Below are 20,226 nucleotides of genomic sequence, written 5' to 3'. Positions count from 1 at the left end.
GCAAATAAACCTTAGCGATTGGTTAATTAAATTAGGCAGTTCGATACTGATTGCATTTGCAAAAGTAATTAACATTTGGGGTGCTTTATCAGGTTTATTAAAGTGCAAATTGCAATGGCAATGGCGATGCATCATCCTCAGGGCCAATGTCCACAGGTTCCTTAAATCGAACTTAATCAAATCCAATCGTATTAAGTCCGACTTTCTCCGCCATTCCCCCCAAAAACAGCGATGGATTCGCTTTAAGCTGCTTTATATAATGCAGGAGGGCAAAACACTGACGTCAATGCTGAATGGTTTTCACGGCAGACAACAAAGCCGTAAGCTGCTTACGGATATATATGTAGATTCACGTTTAGGATCAAGACTTTAACGTTGTATGCCAATGGTATTTGTTGTTTGCGATTTGTGGCTAAATTGAATCGAAGCGCAAAATTCGCATAAATATGCTAACTGAGCGGGGCAAAAATGTTGCGCAAATTAGCAGTAGTAACAAAAATGGCATTTGCATTTGTATTTGTAATGAACGTAATAAGGCAAACACTAATCAGTATTTGCTGCACCTTAGTAGACTGCAAAATACTGTGTATTGTGGTTAGGGATTTGTAATATTAGTTTTACAGCTACATATATGAACCCCCCTTTTATAGGTTAGGTTCACTGATCATTCATATTCCTAAAATAAAGAAAATACTTTCTATATCTATAAGTTTTTGTGTTTTCTAAAAATTATTTTCATTCCAATTACGAGAGGGGAAAATTGTAAATTTTTTATGACAAATTTATACAAATCAGGATGGAGCCAGTGCTGATTTTTCCACTCTTGCAAACAGACTTTTCCATCAATCAATCAACCCCCAAACAAACACGCATACCCCAATCACCCTTTAATTGCCTTAAATGAATGGCCGCAGAAAACAAAATCCCCAATCCTATGGCCTATTCCTGGTTCCCGGTTCCATTCCATCGACCGCAGGCTTCGAACCAATCGACATGATGCTTCAGTTTATAAGCCACAAAACGTGTTGGATTTGTTTCAATGGCGCTAATTGCTTAATTGAAACTGTTTTTGCATTGGCAAGCAGTAGTGGGCTAACTGTAAAGCTATAGACATGTGTTCGGCCCCATTATCCCACCATTTCCCTTCGTAGGCGGCATAGCGAAATGTCAATTAGTATTTGGTTGCTAAAAGCCAAAAAGGAGGCAGCAGCAGCAACAGCAACAACAACTGCAACAAATAACAGCTACCAGAATTAGCATGTACCCTCACACATGTCAAGCTGTCGTATACGTAACATACACTTTGATTAGCGTTACGTATGCGCCACGTTGAGCATTCGATTCGGCGTAATTCGGCTAGGGAATCGAACCTGTGTATGTAGGTGTAGGTGTGTGCACTGCATATATTTTAATTGCGAATTTCCTCCGACTGCATCATAATTGGGCAGCATATTTCAATAATTGAAGCGCGCTATATTTTTAATTAGTTAAATGCGCGTTTAATTAGCTTTATAAATTATGCACATTCAGCGGTTAGTTGCAGTCCATCTCGCTCCCCGTCGTGCTATCCATCTCACTTGCACTCCATTTAAAGCCTGCGGGAGCTGACTTTGGGCTTTTTTACAATTATGAATATTTGTTTGTTCGACAGAGCGACAGGCCGCATTGTTGTTTCCCGCTGCTCTGATTTATTTATGCATTTGGCTATATTTTTTTCGCGTTTATTTCAATTTTTTAACGTTTTTAACGTTTTCGACTTTGTTTGTTTGTTTATGTGCCATTTCACTGTCGACGGGAAATGAACTCGAATGCATTTTTTATTTATTAACGATTGCATGATTTATGGATAAATAATTTTTAATGTATTTCATGTGCATGAGGCTTGTCAGCAGGACTTATGAATAAAAATTGCTGCTTTCGCTGGCAATATCGCTTGGTAATCGTGTAAATCAACTGAACCAATCCAAGAAAATCTTAATCCTGGTGTCGAAAAAAACTACTCAATTGCATTTCGCATAGTTGAATTAAAATACTATTAATTTGATTTCACGGTCCTGCGGGCTTTAATCACATCAATTATGTTCTATTGATAAAAAATACAGTTTGAGCATCATGCCGAAGGAAATTTATTACTCTAAATTATTAAATCCATTGTTGTTTGCGTTTTCGATTAAACTAAAATGGTAAATAAAGGTGATTTCATTTTTTAAGGCGTACGGATGAGAAATATGTTTATATATTTAATTTTTGCTTTTGAATAGTCGTGCAGGAGTTAATTTATTACAACAAATTGTTAAATGCATTTCCTATTACCCTGAAAATGGATGAGTAAAAATGTCTTTCAAATGTGCCAATTTTGTGTACATAAATGCACATTGTGCAAAGACATGCATTGCTATTAACATCTTAACCCTAGACCCTACGATTTATTATAAGCTAAGCAATTTTATAAATGTAACATCAAACTTTCCACTTTAATCATTCATACGCACCGTTGGCGATTTAAAAATATTTAAATGGCGCGCGTTCGCTTGAGTGTTGGAAAACTTGACAGTCCCATCTTTCGCTCTCATTGCCGTACACACACAAACACAAGCGTCGATGGGAAAGCGGCTCACACACAAGGCAATTTGAGCTGCGCAAACAAATCAACAAAGCCAGGCAACAACACAAACACTGGCGCATTTCAAGAGCGCAGAACTTAGAACATCGACAACAACAAACAAGAAAGAGAGCGCTGCGGCTAATATCAACAACAACAAAACACGTTCAGCTGCAAGTTAACGACCGCAAAAAGAATGCAGAATGAATGCAATGGATGAAGAGCAGAAGAAACGCAGCAGGGAGACTAAGCAAACAAAAGGCGGAGAGAGTGAAGTGAAGGAGAGCCTACACAGAGAAAAAATATTGCAACAATTTCTTTCCATAGGAAATTCTTTGGTTATAAATATGATCTGGGTTGTTGCTTTGGTTGCTTTTGATCAGTTTATCAGAAAAAATATTTTTACATATAACATAACATTATTACATATTACAATACATACAATTAATTATTACATATAACATGATTATCCTTATTATAGCTAATTATTGACACTGCGCCATTTATTACTTTTTTTTTTGCAACTTTTAAAATCGTTGTGCAAAATGATTTATGACTTTGTTATTGTCTAAGATTATTCAAAGGTTGTATTAATTGAATTTAGTGTCGCGACAGATATTACTTTAGTAAAAACCCGACAGAAAAAGGGGTCCTAGTTTTTTTCAGTGCTGGCAGTATGCAATCGTATTGGTACCAAAAACCACTGCTTCTGCCTCTGCCAACATCGGCGCAGCGTGTGGCTTTATGGGTAGTTTTAAAATTAACCACAGCGAAAAGAAAGAGCAGAAAAACCGAAGAAGTCAAAGTCTGAGAATGGAGCAAAATTCAATTAAAAGCCAGCAACATAAAAGTGTAAAAATGCTGACGAGACGAGCCAAAAACAAAACAAAACAAAGCAACCGAGGAGACGAGGCGGCGAGAGAGGGAGAGAACAGACAGGGGAGAGCAGGCTTGATCGGCAGGCAGACACGCAAGCATACACACACACACATACTGCGGACTGACAACGGGGCGTATACTCGTTTTTTTTCGGCGCTTTGCTTTCCACAATCGCCAGCCCAAATAATGTGTATACGTACAGTTTTTGCTCGCTTTTTACGCTTTCTACACCAAAAAACGGGGAGAACAAAAGTCGCCACACTTAATTTGCATATTATCGCACACACCAACATGCACAACTCCCGTGCACATGCGTGTGTGTGTGCGTGTGCCTATGTGTTGTGTGTCACGTTGACTATCTTATTGCTTTCCCTTATTTTTTTGTCTTTTGGCACAATCTCCCAAACAAAGCACGCGGTACCACGCGTCGTATGCGTAATATTGCATTGAAAGCAAGCATGCAGCAAGCAAATTCTTTTTCTCTTCATATTTGGCCTCTGCTATTCGCTGATTTTAGCATTTTTTCCCGGGCTGCGCTTTTGTTTGAGAGCCAGAACTAAATAAATTGTCATTGCTGCTGCCAGATGATAAGCATATGGCCGAATCATGCGAAGCAAACGAAATTGGCTTTTGTTTAGACCGGAATGCCGGGCGAAATGAAAATGTCACTCACAAAAGAAGTGCAGAAGCTTATCATTTTTATATTTAGTTTTTTAGACTTTCTGGCTCTTGTGTATATATTTATTCATACATTTAGCATATTCATTTACTAGTGAGGCAGGGAAAATTTATACAATTTATACAATGTTGATGTAGAATATAAAATAGATGAATTTATAGCTTTTATATGGAATGTAAAATTTGGAAGCGATATTTCCGATGGATGCTGATATCCCGCACCGTATAGTTCAATGATCGCACAGGAGATAGCTCTTCCACCTGGATCTGAGCATAAATCTCTCTCAGAGCTCCATTTGTCCCGCTTTATTTATCTCTCTCACATATCAACCCCTTGGCACCATGAAATGAACCGTGTACAACCCCATTAGAAATGACAAACTGCCGCTCGACATTTACTCTCCGCTCGCTTGGACTCTCCGTGGTCCTTCGTCCCTCGGCCACCACAAACGCATCCCTCTCAAGCAATAGTTAGTGCTGAAGAATTGACAAGGGCTGCAGGAACAGCAGCAGCAGCAGCTGCCTCTGGTTTTCCTATGCCATAAACACAAAACATAAAACTCGCACACCCCCATTCAAATAATTGCAATTTCGGGGTTGAAGTACCGGGCACAACAACTGGCAAGTGGCATCAAATTAACAAGCGACAAATGTGAAATTCTAAAGTAGCGTATATTCATGGAACTCTCTTAGATGCTACAGAATGGGAGAAGCTGCCACAAATGCAATTTACAAAAATGCGTTCAGTGTATGTAGCAAATAGGCGATGCTGACTTTTTGCATTGCCCTTTCACTACGCTTACGATTCGAGAATTAAGTAAATATATTAATGTAAATGCGTAAAGTATATAAAATAAATATAGTAAGCAGTGGTGCTGAGATAGTGCAGAATTCTTTTCAAGGGGAAATATATAAAAACTTTTCCCAAAGCAATTCTTGTGCTTATACAATATAAATTTAAAATTATATTCATTAAATTACGTTTGTTTTGGAATTTCGAGCATAAGTTGCTGATTTGTATAAATTGCATACTAAATGACTTGCAATTGAATTTATGTTTGCTGTGAAATCAAATGAAATTGTGAAATATTCTTCAGCTTGATCAAATTATAAATGCGGGGGGAATGCAGGGAATATGTTTGCAAATCAAATTCGAATCATGCGCATTTGTTTATAAATATCAAGTTATGCTGATATTGAAGCTCGATAAGATGGAATTGGTCGAGCGTTTGTTTACAAATTATTTATAAAAAAAACCTTGATTGAGACTTCAATTCGGTTTAAATGAAATTTGAGTTGCAGCCTTTGAATTTTAAAATATTTTAGTGGCTTAGTGTTGCAAACATTTCCCATACTAACTTACAAACTAATTTATTGGTATTGTTTTTACATAATTTAACTTATTTTGTTCACAAAAGTTGCTCTGTCTATAGAAAAATATATATATTTATGTATAAAACTCTTTGCAGTCTCTTGCTTGATTTTTTTCATATCAAATATCATTATTTCTTTTATAAAGTAGTCTTTTCTTGTTCTTGTCGGCTTTGTGTCCTTCACAACGTTGAATATTTCCTGGCTAATCGTATCCCCAAAATGAGGTCGTAAGTATATAAATAGAATATAAAGAAAATACTTGATCCCTGCTGCAAGATTGCATTTTAAATCGAAAAAAGGGAAATTGCGAGGTGTGCGCTACGCTAGGGAAATGTCTCCATCATTTCCAAGTACAGTGGCATCTTAAAAGGTAATGAGTAAGAAGTGTTGCTGACCCTGAACTTAAGTCTTTAAATTTCCGCCTGCTGACCCACAACAGTGAAGTAGCTGGCTATCTTGCGATTCGCCTTTGCCTTGCCATCGGCTGTCATCGAGCTGGACAAGGCGTTCTCCTTCTCCGGCGTGATCTCCTCGTCGTCCTCGGTACTCTGTGCCGGCTCCACTTGCATGGATAGAGTGACTTTGACTTGAGCATGTCCTGCACCCGCATCTGCCGCCAAGTCCTGGCCAGCTCCATCAAAGTTGACCTGCGTTGGCTCCTCGGGTATTTCTGGCATAGCACTCAAGCTGCGCTTCAGGTCATTCAGTAGCTTCTCCTGAGCAGCAATCTTTTGCTCCAGCTTCTCGCGTCGCGGCCGTCGTGGCGCTGCTTTGGCTTTGGGTTCGTTTTCCTGCTCCTTTTCTTTTGCCGTTTTTGTGTGTTTCTTATCCGCCTTGCCAGATCCAGACCCCTGCTCCTCCATGCCATGCTCACGCTCCTGGTGACGCAACAGATTTACACGGGAGGAGTAGCCACGCTGACAGGCATCGCAGTTGTAGGGTTTTTCACCTGTGTGTCTGCGCATGTGCACCCGCATATCTATCTTGCGGGCGAAACGCTTGTCGCACAGCTCGCACTGAATGGGTTTATCGCCGAGATGAGTGCGTCGATGGACCACCAGATTTTGGCGAGCACGGAACGCCTTACCGCACAGATCACAGCTGTACGGTTTTTCACCCGTGTGAATCCGCACGTGGATGGACAGATCTGAGCTGCGAACAAATCCCTTGTTGCACTTGTCGCACTTGTAGCGCCGATCGTTCTTGTGATGACGCATGTGCAGCGAGAGATCCTGCTTGGTGGCCAGTGGCATTGAACAGATATCGCATTTGTATGCCTTCTCGGCGCGATGACGTAACTGATGCTCCACCAGACGCATCTTTAGACGGAAAGCTCTGCCGCACTGTCCACACACGTACGGTTTCTCTCCGGTATGGAGCCGCAGGTGATCCTGCATTCTTGAGAAGCGCTTAAAGGTTTTGCCACAGAAATTACAGGTGTGAATTGCCCCGATTCCATTGTGCTGCGATTCCTCTGATGACTCACGTTTGATCGAGGTAAAACTCTCATCTGTTGAGCTGTTGTGCGGCGAAATAGTGGCTGAGGAGTCATCATCCACCTCAGCCTCTTCCTCCTCGTCATCGTCCTCCTCTTCATCTTTAATTTCGACAACGTAGTCCACATGCTGGCGGCTCTTGCGTATGCGCCGCTCTGGGAGTTCTGGCTCCTCCTTGATTTCTTTGTCTCCCAGCGGAATGAGTACGGGTGTCGGTGACTTGCGCTCTTTGCGTCCGCGCTTGCGCTTGGTTGAATTGGTGGGTTCCTGTATTAAGAGGGTTTTAATAGACAGCTTCTTAGATAAATTAAAGTGCGATCTTACCTCTTCCATCTGCTGGCGATCCTTTTCACTCTCGTCATTCTTTTGCTGATGCTCTTGATCCACCTTATTGGATTTATCCACATTCTCCGGCAGGGAACAACGTTTCTCACTCTTATCCAAATGCTTCTGGTGGCTGCTGCCATCTTTTAGTGTCCCTCCTCCGCCTAACACTGTTTTTTGCACATCGTTGGTCAATGGTTTATTATTGATGGCTAGTGCCACCGATTCTGTCTTATCCGACGACTTATGATCTTCCTTTAACTTTGTCTCGCCTTTCTCTAGGTACTCCGGGTAAGTCTCAGATTTCTTTGGCGACTCAGTACCGTCTTTCTTTGATCCCTTAGTGATTGGTTGAACTTTTTCAACATTATTCGCTGCAGCCTTTTCCCTTTGCTGTTCCGTTTGATTACTTGGTTTTTTGGCCTGCAATGACTCCAAAACTGGCTGCTGTCCCTCCTCCTTGTTTAGTTTTTTCTTCTTCTCCGTCTTTTCCACGTTATCCTGTTCGTTCCGCATCTTCTCTGGCTTGGTGCGCTTTCTGCCCCTTTTTTTGGGCATAGGAAGCTTAATGATCATCTTGTTGACCTTGGGGCTGCTGGGTTTCTTCACTCGCTCGGCTGCAATCTCCGCCACCATGGCGTTGATCATGACGAGATCCTCCTTGTCATTGGGCGCACTACCTAATGGAGCCTCCTTGACGTCCTGCTCGGGTGGCGGAGTTTCTGGAGCTGGAATGGGCAGCTGAAGCTGGGCATTGGCCTTGCTCAGAGCCAGAGCCCCGGGAATGGTGACCATGGCATGCGGTGGGAGATCGGTGGGTTCCTCTTTGGGCACCAGCAACTGAAAATAACCATGCTGCTGGCTGAGATGCTCCTGAAAGCGTACCACGTCCACGAACTGTGAGTTACAGGCGAGGCACAGTTGCAGCACCGAATCTCCTTGGACGAGCAACTGGGCACAGGGCTTCAGGCGGCCCATTTCCAAGGGATTAATGATCAAGGGAGGAGTAAGCATGGTCTCTTCAACAGAAGCCTTGGCCTTTCCCCGCTTCCTTTTCGGTTTCTCGGCATGCTCCAGATGGAAGTGTCTGGAGAGGATCAGGTTGTCGGCGTAGTGGTGTGTGCAGCTGGTGCAGCTGTAGATGAAGCGGCGTGACTTCTCATCTGCGAGAACCTGAGCGGCCACCAGGGAAGCACTGGAGACGATGGAGGCACTGGAAGCCTGCGAACTAGTGGAAACCTTGCGTTTGGGCCTTCCACGGCCCTTGCGTTTGTTGTTGCCCGGTTTTTGAGTTTCCTCCAGCTGCTCTTCGTTACCGTTACTGACCTGCGCGTGCCTTTGTTGTTGTTGTTGTTGCAGCTGCTGCGCCAGCCTTTCTTTCTCGGCCTTTTTTGTTGTCTTGGCTGCTTCTTCTTCCACCAAACGAATGCGCTGCGCCTCCAGTTCCGCCTCATCCTCGCTGTCGATTTGCAGTGCCACATCCGGCAGATCGTCCTCCTCCTCCTCCTCATCTTCCTCCTCCTCCTCCTCTTCTTCCATATCGGAGTCATCGGACTCCTCGTCGCCGTTTGTTTTCTTCATTGTTTGCACTGGATTTGCAACATTTGCCACTTTCAGCATGTCGGACACGAAACGCTTGCTTTTCTCTTAACAAATTCGCAAAAACTGCGGCGCAGCGTTCAGAACAAATATAATCCACCGACGCCGCTGGAAATCCCTATTTTTCTGCCGTGAGATCTGGAAATCTGGAAAGTGCAAGTCTGGCCACACTGCCCTCGTGATCGTGATCGCTTCCAACACTGGTTGACACTGGTTCCAACACTGGCCGCAACGCGCTAAAATTCAAATAAAAAAGAGCGTTAAGTGCAAAATGTTAAAGTAAAAGAGCAGCTGCCGCCACTAATGCCATTTTGATAGATATTTGACTTTTGGCGCAGAAGCGGCCAACTATTTGTGTATTCCGTTCACGCGCTCAGATGGCACGTATTTCCCATGCACTTGTTTTTGTTTTTTTCGCCCACTTTTTGCACTACTTCGTGGCCAACAAAGCGGCCAAAACTCACGTCAGTGCAGCTGGCTTGGATTTTTTAAGCCTATTGTAAAATGTTTTGTATAATTCTTAATCCATAAGAGAAAAATACTTGTTAATTAGTTTACACTCAAATTCTTAAAGGCAGGAGTTTCGGATTGTGTACTGCTCTTAAGCTTCTTTTATCGTTTCCATTGTGGAGAGTCCAACTTTTTCCCATATAATCTTGCCAGCACTGATTCGCACACACCCAGACGGTTTAAGCCTATTGTGCTATGTTTTTTTGATTTTAGTGGAGCGTACTTCGGCTACATTGTTTGCCAGCATTTTCGCTACGGCGGTAACATGTGCAAAAGTCAATTTGAAAATTGCCGCAACTGCCGCACAACCGCCCAATAGGCAGGAAAAGTGGTACTTTGTGGTTTAAGGCTTGTTTTCCACGCCCCATCCCCACATAAACAATCGACCCCAAACATCCCACCGGGAAGTTGTTTATATTGTTTTTAATAACATTCAGCGCCTCGCACAGGCAAAGGGCACCATGTGTGGCTTGCATTTTATAAATTACACTAACTTTTTTCTTCCCTTGCCTACGCACGCCGTTTGCATTTTATGTATTAGTTGAACTTTTGGCAAGTTCAATGTACATAAATCAAATGGCCCAGCAGCAGTTACTCAAATTAAAAAAAATCATTTTTACTTGGCTTATGCCTAAATGTAATTTCACATTTGAAAATGATTCCACAATCGTGCTTTTGAATTTTAAACACAAAATATGGTATAAAAATTATAAAAATATAAAATGTTATACAAAATATAAGAGTTAATCCATTTTTTATTTGCCACAATCAAAAATTCCAACCCATTTACTGGTTGCATATGAAAACAGTTTAATTTGTTAGAGTTTCAATAAATTTATTGTTCCATGAAATGAGACACCGCGGCTAAAGTAATACTTTGCAAATTCGAATGGAGTTCGTTAGCCAAAGCCGCAAACAGCGACTAAATTTGATGTACGATTGTATAATTTAGTTTTGGGAAAAGCGACTTTCGTGACAGACCCCTACTTTCGTCCTTTTTCAAAGGAGCCTGCCGTGGGCGGAAAACGGGAGATAGAGGGTGAACGGCACGGGAAATGAAATATTCGCAAACAAATAGACACACTTATTACTTTTTCGTCCTGGATGCGGCATGTTGGATGTTGGATGCTCCTGGCGCGTGTTTCGCTTACTCCTGCTGAAGACGTCTTCATGTTGTCGGTTTTGTCCTTTTTATTGTTGCTCCTGCCTTTCACTGACATGCCGCAATTTTTCTTCATTTCTGTTCCGTTTCGTTTCGTTTCGTTTCGTGTGCAAGGACCCACCGAGGACCTTCGTCCGAGATGGATGGGTTGTCTTGCTAATAATTTAGCAGTTAGTTTTAATGCGCTACAGTTGCTGCTGATGGCACATTTGTCCGGGAAACACAAATATACGGGCATAATGCGACACATTTACCGTCCAGCCTATCTGATTCGAGCCATTGGGTTAGGGATAACTATTAATTCACTTGCTCACTTTTAAGATGGGGCAATGAAAATATTGTGATTAAAGTTGCTCAATCTGAAATGAGCAAATTCGATGTATCACTATTTATCGATCACTTTATATTAAACAAACATATTCCTTAAAAGGTAGGCCATTTCCAGGCCTCCAGGCTCGAGCAACAGCATCTTGTCCGGATCTTGGACATGGGCAACATCATTTTTCTTGTCTCCGGCTCAACGAAAACAATGCAATTCTGACATGCGTTTAGTTTAGGGCCCAAAACATTCTTTCGCATTTTTTCATGCCAGACCGACACGTGTTTTTCCGAGGCAAGGCCAAAGTGGTGTGGTATTTGCATGCCGGCTGCTACAAGAGTTTAATTAGTTAAACAAAGAACAGAGGCTGCAGCAGACAGGGCCATAAGTTAGCCGAGTAACCCCCGGCAAGCCCAGTCCCCAGGCCCTTGACGTGGATGAGAGCAGCCCCAGATACCCAAATCCTGTGGGAGGCATAGGTAGCATTTAACGCCCGGCCTCCCTGATCCGTTCCCAGGAATCGTCTGGCGGCGGCCACAACTTCAAATACAAAGTTGTCGGGGGATTGCTACCCCCTGGGGGCATGGAACTTGCTGCCCAGATCTTGGGGCAGGCCTAACAGGTGGGGAAAACGGGGCGTCACAGTCATAATAATGTTTCAAGGCCGCTTTGGCCCCGGGCGTAGACATTGGGGAGAAATTTAAACGGCAATTTGGAGCCGTGTTTACCAGCCCCAAGGACATGGAGATGGGGCAGCTGGCAGGACGAGGACGGCATCACGGCGGCAGCATCCAAAAATGTGGGCTGAACTCTTATTTTTGGCTCTCTCCTTTTTCTTGGGGGGGTCGGCGGGGCATAAACTCCTTACGTGCCTGGCAAACCTTCGAGATGGCTGCTGTCTGCCATCCATGTTGCACTCAAAAAAATTGTTTACTTAACCAAATAAGTTGTCTTACAAATTCATATTTCCTAATTAAAAAGTTTCCCAACTTAGCAATTAATAAATAAGTATCTTTTTGTGGTTCAAATACAATTTTTGTAACATATTTAGTATACAAAAAATACCATATGATATGATATAAGGATGTGGCTTTAAATAATTGAGTTTAATTGAACTTACACAGAAAAGAAAAGTTCAAAACACATTAAATACATCATTGCAAAATATATAAATATATCATTACTTTCAGTTGAAAGTATAATACAAAATAGGACAAAATATTTCATAATGGAGTTGGACAAATTTTCATTCTCTAATCCATTATCCGCATCTCTTGGTTATTTTTCTTGAATATTTGCGATTGCGCGATTTTTTTTGGCAGTGCTTGCCCCAGAGGAAAGCATTGCCCCTTTCCACATTCGCCCACTTTTTTCGGTCTGGTGGCAGGCATGTCGCCATCCCCATCACCGTCACCGTCACCATCGCCGTAGCCATTTCCATCGTCCTCATCCTGGGCACGTCACTTTTGGTTGCTTTAACTGTGCGTCGTTTGTTTTCCTTTTTCTGCTTTGGTGGTTTGGCGCACAAATCCACAAAAACGCACGGCACCCACTCACCCACTTCCTGCGTTTCATCCGCCTCCTTGGAGGACACCCAGTACTCGAGAACGCAGCCCCAACATAAAGTGTGTTTAACTTTTTGCGTTGATATTGTGAAAATGCCCCAATATCTCCAGCCTGCCTTGGGTAAGGATGCTCGTACTTACACAAAAATTGCACGATGTTGGCAAGATATTTCATGTGACATTCTTATATAAATAAGAGCCAAGTTCTAGAAAAAGTTTCACATATTTACATAAATTATAAACAGTCGAGCTAAATTCCCTATTAATTACAGCCAGCTATAACTATTCAAGTAATATCCTTTTTTATATAAATAAATATTGAACATTCCGGAGGTGCATGTGCAGATTTCTTTTCAGTGTAGCTGTAGTTCCAATCCTGATGGCAAGCGAGTTTTTGTTGTAGGCGTTTTGGCGCTTCGGCGCTTTCATGACCTTTGGCATATTGACTAGTTGGAAATTGGGGTGTCCATTTGCTGCTGGCTTATAACTTGTGGCGAATATTTTATGCACAACGCACTTACACTTCGGGCTTTGTTTATTTTTGTTTCATCGTGGCAAGCGGCTTCGCTTTTTTATGCGCTGCACTTCATTTTATTGTCCCGCTAAGCTGCGTTTGGGGAATTCAATGCCTATGTCCTGCGGCTCAGGATTATGGCCCCAGACAGTTCATCAAGCCAAGTAGTTGCTGGGCAGGTCAAAGAGCCTCCCTGTCGACTGGGGGATGGACAGCTTATGGCCAAGTGGGGCTTGGCTACTTCAGCTAGAGTGTATGTTCAGGCAGAACTGCAAACTTAACTTAAACTTTACTTAAGCGTGGATGAATCGATCACTTACTCAATAGTACAAAAATTGGGAAATATATATTGGATATTGAAATACACATTAAGCCTTGTAATACCTATATAGCGTAATATAAAGCTCGAAAAGAAAATTCAAGATGAATCAATCATTGCAATCATAGCCTTTAGCAATAAATGCCAAATGAATTTCTTGATTGTACTTCCCTTTCCCATTTCCTTTAGCCTCTGCATTTAACTGAAACCTAAATAATGCATTTACAAGTACAAGACTTGTCGCAAAATCAAAAGTCTATCCCCCACATAAGCTCACCATACGTTAAGCTCGATGTAAGCCGGCCATAATTAACTAAAGTCAATTGAAAATTACAAAAAGGCTTAAGCGCGTTGAGCTGTCGGAGGAGGAGGAACTGACAGCTCCCCCGGGGTGGTCCACTGGCACATGGTCGAGCTCCAGGTCGTAAGAGCCCAAGCCCACCCGAAATGAGTTTTCAGTTTCAATCCGCCCGCTTTCTTGCTACATTTTCCGGCCATCATCAATTTAATTTCGTAAGCTCACAGAGCGTTGCATAAAAAATGAATGAACGTCCATTCGTGTGGGTGTGAAAATGTTGGAAAATGTTGGAAAATGTTGGAAGATGTCGACCCGTAGGCTTTAAATCCCCGCAAGTATCCAAAAGCAGGAAAGAAAGGGTGTGAACCGAAGCGTGTGCCATTTTCAATATTTGCCAAAGCCACCCAGCATGCGGCTAATCTGGAAAATCCTGTGCCACGTCACGGGGAAAACGCTTGCCGCATCAACAGTGCCATGTACTCCATCACTGGGCTGCTGACTCACCTTCCCTGGGTGGAGAGGACTCCCGGCTAGATGCTTTTCCCATCCCGGGAGCCACATTTATTTCACTCCGCCCGCTGGACAATTGCAATAAATGTTTTTGTTGCCTACTTTTAAGGGTTGGGTCGCAGCTTGCAGTTGGTCGCCTCGAGGGCTTTTCACTGCCTTTTAAGCGAACCAGCATTGGGTATAAAAATTTCATTAAGATCCGCAGCAACATCCCCAAAAACTATAGGTAACATTTCCGGGCTTAAAGGCGATTTAAGGGCCTGGATTCCCAAAGGATTCTCGACGGGCAGCAAAGGGGAATTGATTTGATAATTCTGATTGTTCTTTTTATTCGTTTGACTGCCGGATGTAGCGGCCTGGAATCTGGGGGAATAAAACCAAGCTCAACTAATAGGTAACTACCAGTAACTATTTGTAAGCCGAAAATTAGGGAAACGCGCTACAGAAATCTCTTTAAAACTTGTAAGCGTTCCATGATGGAAATACATTGTAATATTTTATAAACTCAATGTAGTTGACCGCAGCGTTCTCCTTCCTTTTCTGCAGACCGTGCCAACCACAGCGATCCAACCATCGAGATCTGCCGCCGCTGTCCGCCGGACTACGAGGCGGAGTCGCTGCCCTCGTATACGATTGTGTCCGGACTGCCCACGTACGACGATGCCTTGGAGGAGTTCCGGAAGGCGGGCATCATCCTGACCCCCGCCATGGTGCCCATCATCAAGATCTTCGAGTGCAACGAGACCGGCAAGGAGCAGGCCGTGGGCTACAGCCTGGTGGAGACGAACATGGCGAGTGCTGATGCTGCAGCGGATAATGTGTCGCTGGCCTCGACCACCTGCAATTGTGGCAACTCCTCGCCCACCTCGTCGCTGCCCAGTTACAGTGCCGCCACAGCGGCTGCGATGGCAGCGGCGGCGGCGGCAGCTGCTCCTCCCCAGGTGATCGAACTGTCGCCGGAGCATCTGGCCTCCTTGTCCCAGAAGCGTCTCTCCCTGCAGATCTCATTCAATAACTCGGTGCGCCGGCAGTCGCCGCTCAGGAATCATCTGCTCAGATCCCGGGCGGTGGGAAACACCGCCGGAGTGGGTCCATCGGAGGCAGCCGGTCCTGCCATTCACGGTACAGGAGCTCACGGAGTCCATGGCGGCGGAAGTACCACCATCCTGCCCGTCCTGCATCGCTCCTCCTCCACGATTTCACTGTCCAACGAGCGCCAGTTGCTGGACCAACGCCTCAGGCATCTGCATCACCGCGGTTCCCTCTACTGAGAACCCATATAGAGCATTTAAGCTGCCTGACTAATCCTTCCTAGAGGGTATTCCCTACGTTATGCATATCCCAAGAGTTGTTAGTTGTAAGACACGGACATAATAAACATGCGTTGTTTTGTGATGCCTTTTGTTTCAAACTTAAAGTGTTTTTGGGAGAAACTGGGCCATGGTCAGAACAAATAGAACATTTTTCAAATTGCTTTAATATTTTAATATTTTTTAGTTTGCCCATTTAAATAGCTGGTATTCATAACATAGAAAATAATTTAGGTGTTTTTAGGTACCATGGTTGTTTGCTGATAAACGTGAGTAGAAATCGCTTAAAATCAATAAAAGCAAGTAAATACATCGCCCCCACTAATTACTATGGAAACTAAACAAAATGTTTTATGGATGCCATCCCCGGCTTTCTTCGCAGTCTATTTAATAGTAGCTATGAGCGCCACAACACGTACTGGATTAATTCCCACGCCCAAGAGGCATGTCAAGTATTTAAAGAAAGTAAGGAACCCATCATTACTCGAATGTATTTAGTTTGCCTTTCTGACTTTAAAAGGAAAAAATACACACATGGGATTATTACTTTAAGATAAGAGTTTAGTGAAAATTTGTACAAATTTGTGTTCTGTGTGGAAATTAAAGTACTCCTGTTTTAATAGCGCAAAAATCAGCATGGCGATATATCGCGAATGCCTCTCAAGTTTGAGGCCACGCCCATGCCGCTGTCGTTGCGTCCGTTTGGAGGACTCTTCAATCCTTTCGCCAAGGGATGCTCGGTGCTGTGCAACCATCCCGCGCCATCCGGGGTAAAGGATGTGATCAACCAGCTGAAGACATCGTTGGCGATCGAGGGCAAAGGCCAGCAGCACGGAAAACAGGATAAGATTCCTGAGGAGCCGGAGCTGCAGCCCCATGAGGCGGATAATATTCCGGAGGATCTGTTCCGGCGATATGCGGAAACGGATTCGCGTCCGATGACGCCGACACCCACGGTAACGAGTATTCATACCAGAACCAGTGCCGGCTCCTTCTATCGACGATGCATTACTCCGGAATGGGGCAAACACGAGAATATAAAGCGGAAGAAGATCATATTGGACCTGCGCAGATCCCACTCCCAGGAGACGCTCTACTGGAAACCTAGTTCGGAGCTGACCCAAAGCGGCCTGGAGGAGGACAAGAAGCCCAAGAGTGCCGGTGCGAACGAGGACAAGAAACCAAAGAGGCAGCCCTCCAACGAGCAGAGGCCGAAGTCCTCGCTGGGCACCGCAAGTCTGGCACCCGGCGGAGATGCCAGCAATGATCTGGAGGCCAAGCCCAAAACCTGCATCAATGAGCACGAGCTCAGCGACGAGGATGTGCGCAGGGGCAAGAAGCGCAAGAAGTTGAAGCCAGCTCAAGGTGGGAAACGCTAAACAATCTATTGAGTTGATTATATCGTTTTTCCAAATTAAAGCCACCACCACATTCCACCTAAGTGAGGATCCCGAGACGCAGGTGGCTGCTCTGGGTCCTGATTCGCTCAATCCCAGCACCAGACCAAGTTTGATACCCAACTCACTCACCTTGTTGCCCAAGGATAAGCGAGAAACTGAGCGAGAACCGATCCTCCTCAAGGGCAGTTTCCTCACCGATGAAGCCTTCCAGGCGCTGAAGACCGACCTAGATGTGGATCTTATAGAAAACACCTTTGGAAGATACGTAAGTGAAACTATTTCAAGTCTTGCTATTGTTCTTAACAGCGTGAATCCATTTCCTGCAGCTCAATAGAGCTCTTCGAGAGGCCATTAAGTACATGCCACCAAAACCGAAAACTGTGTCGAAGCCCGTCGATGATAAAGTTCCACCAGAAACAACGTCCAAAATGCCGCGAAAGTTCTCCAAATCAGCGACCAGATTCGATGTACCCATGGACCTATCCATGCTAAAAAGTCAGTATGCTTCAAATATTTTAAAGAGATAAGCTCTGCTAAAGTTACTCATTCAGATATGACGCCCTGGGATTATTTGAGCAAGTGCGTCTGGGTGTCGCATCAGAGAAAACAGCTGTATAAGCGAGTATTTCTAAAGTACTTGAGTAGAATCGAGGAGCCGGAAAGCGAGTTGGCCGCCATGGGGAGTGATGAGCTGCCGGAATACACATACCGGGAAAGAACCCTCGTCTGGCAGAGTCTGCCGCAAGCTCTCGAGGATGTCTTGGAGTTCCATGGCACCGAGGAAAATGTGCAAGGCACACTAGGAATGCTGGGCTACGATCCCCGAGGATCGGGAGATTTGGATTTCCGCGCCTGGTGCGGAATTGTCTCCTTCGCCGAAAGATTGGCTCTAGCTGATGAGTCTGGATCGGATGACTCGTGCGACGAGTTGGAAAAGGCCGACTTCAATAGCATGGAGCAAATAATGCCGGACTTTACTGTGCCGGAAAAGCTCAAGGAAATTTTCGATGTAATTCGAAAGACCCATAAAAATAGATACTGATTTAAGATTTTACTTAATTATTTTCACTGTAAAATGAAACTTTAGAATATGTTTAAGGAAAAATATGAAAAGAACAAAAGAAAGAATAATATGAATATAATTATTCCAAAACTATATTATAAATAATAAAAATGGATAATAACTTGAAAAGCAATTTTGAATTTCGTGGTCTTCGAAAGTACATACTAGCAAAATATTATTAAATACTAACATAAAAATTCGGAGAAAATACCATCATACTAATAATGGTGTACTATCGAAACTGTAATATCGGTATTGCGTGCAATTTACAACAATCGACCTATCGATACACCATTGGTTGTTAATCCAGACTAATTAAATTGTAAATTAAAGTAAAAACTCGGTAATTAACCATCATGGCCACCTTGGAGGACAAGCTACTGGGCGAGAAACTGGAGTACTACTGCAGTAGCAGCGAGGGCGAGGACAACGGCGATGAGGGCGACGAATCCAAGGGAGCATCCGGGAAATCCCGATCCTCCGGTCTGACCATCGACACAAATCCGGATGCGACTCCGGCGGGTGGATTCCGGCAGCAGAGCTCCACGAACACGGGTCCCAAAGGCGTGGTCAAGGACTGGCAGAGATTTAAGCAGCTGGAGGCGGAGCGCCGGGATGAAACCGAGCGTCAACGTCTGGCGCTGGCCAAGAAGCTCACTATTACGACGACAACGTCGGCGGAGGACGAGGAGCGCAAGCGGCAGGAGGAACTGGACGCCGAGCTTGACGAACTGATGAGCGAGGACTTCCTGCAGCAGTACCAGAAACAGCGGATGGCCGAGATGCTGCGGCAGACGGGACATCACCAGCAGTTTGGCCAGGTGCAACAGCTGACCAGCCACGAGGAGTTTCTCGCCTGCGTCGAGCAGGAGAACAAGCACACCACCATCATCATCCACATATACGAACGACAACTGGCCGCCTGTGCCACCCTGAACAAATGCCTGGACAGTCTGGCCAGCGATTATCCGTCCATTAAGTTCGCCAAGATCTGCAGTTCCGTGGCCGGAATGAGCAGGGACTTCCGCACCAAAGGATTACCAGCCCTCCTGGTTTACAAGGCCCAAGCGGTCATCGGAAACTTCGTGCGGCTTACCGATGACCTCAGCGACGACTTCTTCGCCTCCGACGTGGAGAGTTTTCTAATCGAGCACGGCATCATAGTGGACAGGGCTCTCTACAATTGAGAAGGTAGCTGGGTTTATAAACTGACAAGTAACTTATTCGAGGCTTATCCCACGGCTGGACCCATTAAATTATAGAAAGCGAAGTGGATGTTTCCAACTAGGCTGGAAATATTTTTTTTGAAACAAGATTGCTGAGAACTAAACTTTAATAAGATAGCCAAACCTTTTAGGTCCCTATCTTTGTTTTATCTGCATTAAATCCCGAACAGTCGTCTAAAATGTTAATATAATCAAAATAATTTGTATTGACTTAAGAAACTAACACGACTTCTTGGAATCTCCGAGTTACTTGGCAGTTTAAGCCTGGGGCTTAGAATTATCCGCAAATTTTGACCAAATATGTGTTCGTAAGATTAGCATTTAAGAGAACTTAAGCCCGCCCTTCTTTTTGATTTTGCAATTGAATTATTTATTTTTTCCATTCAGTAATTAGTTACATTATATGTATGATTCTTTTCTCTTTTTTGTTTTTTGTATACAGAAGTTCTTAAAGTGCAACTTTCACAAAATGGAAAATGTCTCTAAATTGGGTAAATCAAAAAATCATAAAATTAAATTAAAAATATTTGAAAAATGTATTCGAAATGCATTTTGCACTTGAAAATATATGGAACAGATCCTGCTCACTAAATATAGCGTATATCTATAACCATTCTGTCATCATATACAACACGATTTATATTTATATAATAGTATTTAGTGGCTAATGAATGTACTTCACTCGAACTCGTACTCCGTAAGATTTATACAATTATATATTTTATAGCTTATAGCCTACACATATACAGCAATAAAAATGATGTCGATAAAATTCTTTTTTTTTGTTTTTGTTTTGTTTTGCTAGTCAACAAATTGGTGTTTCTTGAATTTCTCATTCCTATGTTCTGGGCAACATTCAGAGCTTTAAATACTAGTTTTTACAAATTAATAGATGCGTTTCATACTACGTATGAAATGGCAAAATAAGTTGCTTTTTTTGTATTCGTTTTATTTCCTTAGCTAACATTTAGATTAATTATGTAAATTCAATTTAAGAAACACACCAAATGTGGTCAAACACAGCGAGGAAATTGTTTCTTTCCCTAACTTCGCAAAGAATTTTTCAATGAAAGCTGAA

General features: G+C 43.4%; 4 protein-coding genes across 5 annotated transcripts in view; 3 read left to right on the top strand and 1 right to left on the bottom strand.

The window, feature by feature from the left end:
• LOC6544115 (protein commissureless 2) overlaps window positions 1-15,542 on the top strand; it is a 34,272-nt gene extending 18,730 nt beyond the window's left edge. For both annotated transcript variants that reach the window (XM_015157564.2, XM_001973075.3), the window contains one exon: window positions 14,696-15,542. In XM_015157564.2, the coding sequence (XP_015013050.1) occupies window positions 14,696-15,420 (725 nt within the window). In that variant the 3' untranslated portion in view covers window positions 15,421-15,542. The remainder of the gene's footprint in view (window positions 1-14,695) is intronic.
• Window positions 5,116-9,126, bottom strand: LOC6544116. Its single transcript, XM_001973076.3, has 2 exons — window positions 7,354-9,126; window positions 5,116-7,296 (listed from the first exon to the last, which is right to left on the bottom strand). Exons 1-2 carry the CDS (start codon window positions 8,971-8,973, stop codon window positions 5,944-5,946), a joined length of 2,973 nt encoding a protein of 990 aa, XP_001973112.2. The 5' UTR covers window positions 8,974-9,126; the 3' UTR covers window positions 5,116-5,943.
• Window positions 15,543-15,858: 316 nt separating the features above from the next.
• LOC6544114 lies at window positions 15,859-17,979 on the top strand. The gene is made up of 5 exons (XM_001973074.3): window positions 15,859-15,924; window positions 16,083-16,824; window positions 16,880-17,124; window positions 17,186-17,354; window positions 17,411-17,979. The coding sequence occupies exons 1-5, from the start codon at window positions 15,859-15,861 to the stop codon at window positions 17,899-17,901; spliced, it is 1,713 nt and encodes a 570-aa protein (XP_001973110.2). The 3' UTR covers window positions 17,902-17,979.
• Window positions 17,980-18,159: 180 nt separating this feature from the next.
• Window positions 18,160-19,920, top strand: LOC6544113 (phosducin-like protein). The gene has a single exon (XM_001973073.3). The coding sequence runs from the start codon at window positions 18,279-18,281 to the stop codon at window positions 19,107-19,109; it is 831 nt and encodes a 276-aa protein (XP_001973109.1). The 5' UTR covers window positions 18,160-18,278; the 3' UTR covers window positions 19,110-19,920.
• The last annotated feature ends 306 nt before the right edge of the window (window positions 19,921-20,226 follow it).

Source organism: Drosophila erecta, unplaced genomic scaffold, assembly GCF_003286155.1.
Source record: "Drosophila erecta strain 14021-0224.00,06,07 unplaced genomic scaffold, DereRS2 tig00000021-arrow-pilon, whole genome shotgun sequence".
NCBI classification, from domain to species: Eukaryota; Metazoa; Arthropoda; class Insecta; order Diptera; family Drosophilidae; genus Drosophila; species Drosophila erecta.
Note: the sequence above shows the minus strand (reverse complement) of the source record. Positions and strands in the feature narration are given on the sequence as shown.

Bases quoted from the DNA above. Each gene is read 5' to 3' on its own strand.
- LOC6544116 (XM_001973076.3), bottom strand. From the start codon at position 8,973: ATGCTGAAAGTGGCAAATGTTGCAAATCCAGTGCAAACAATGAAGAAA. The intron at 7,297-7,353 runs GTAAGATCGCAC...CTCTTAATACAG, and splicing joins ATCGCCAGCAGATGGAAGAG to GAACCCACCAATTCAACCAA.
- LOC6544114 (XM_001973074.3), top strand. From the start codon at position 15,859: ATGAGCGCCACAACACGTACTGGATTAATTCCCACGCCCAAGAGGCAT. The intron at 16,825-16,879 runs GTGGGAAACGCT...TCCAAATTAAAG, and splicing joins GAAGTTGAAGCCAGCTCAAG to CCACCACCACATTCCACCTA. The intron at 17,125-17,185 runs GTAAGTGAAACT...CATTTCCTGCAG, and splicing joins AAAACACCTTTGGAAGATAC to CTCAATAGAGCTCTTCGAGA.
- LOC6544113 (XM_001973073.3), top strand. From the start codon at position 18,279: ATGGCCACCTTGGAGGACAAGCTACTGGGCGAGAAACTGGAGTACTAC.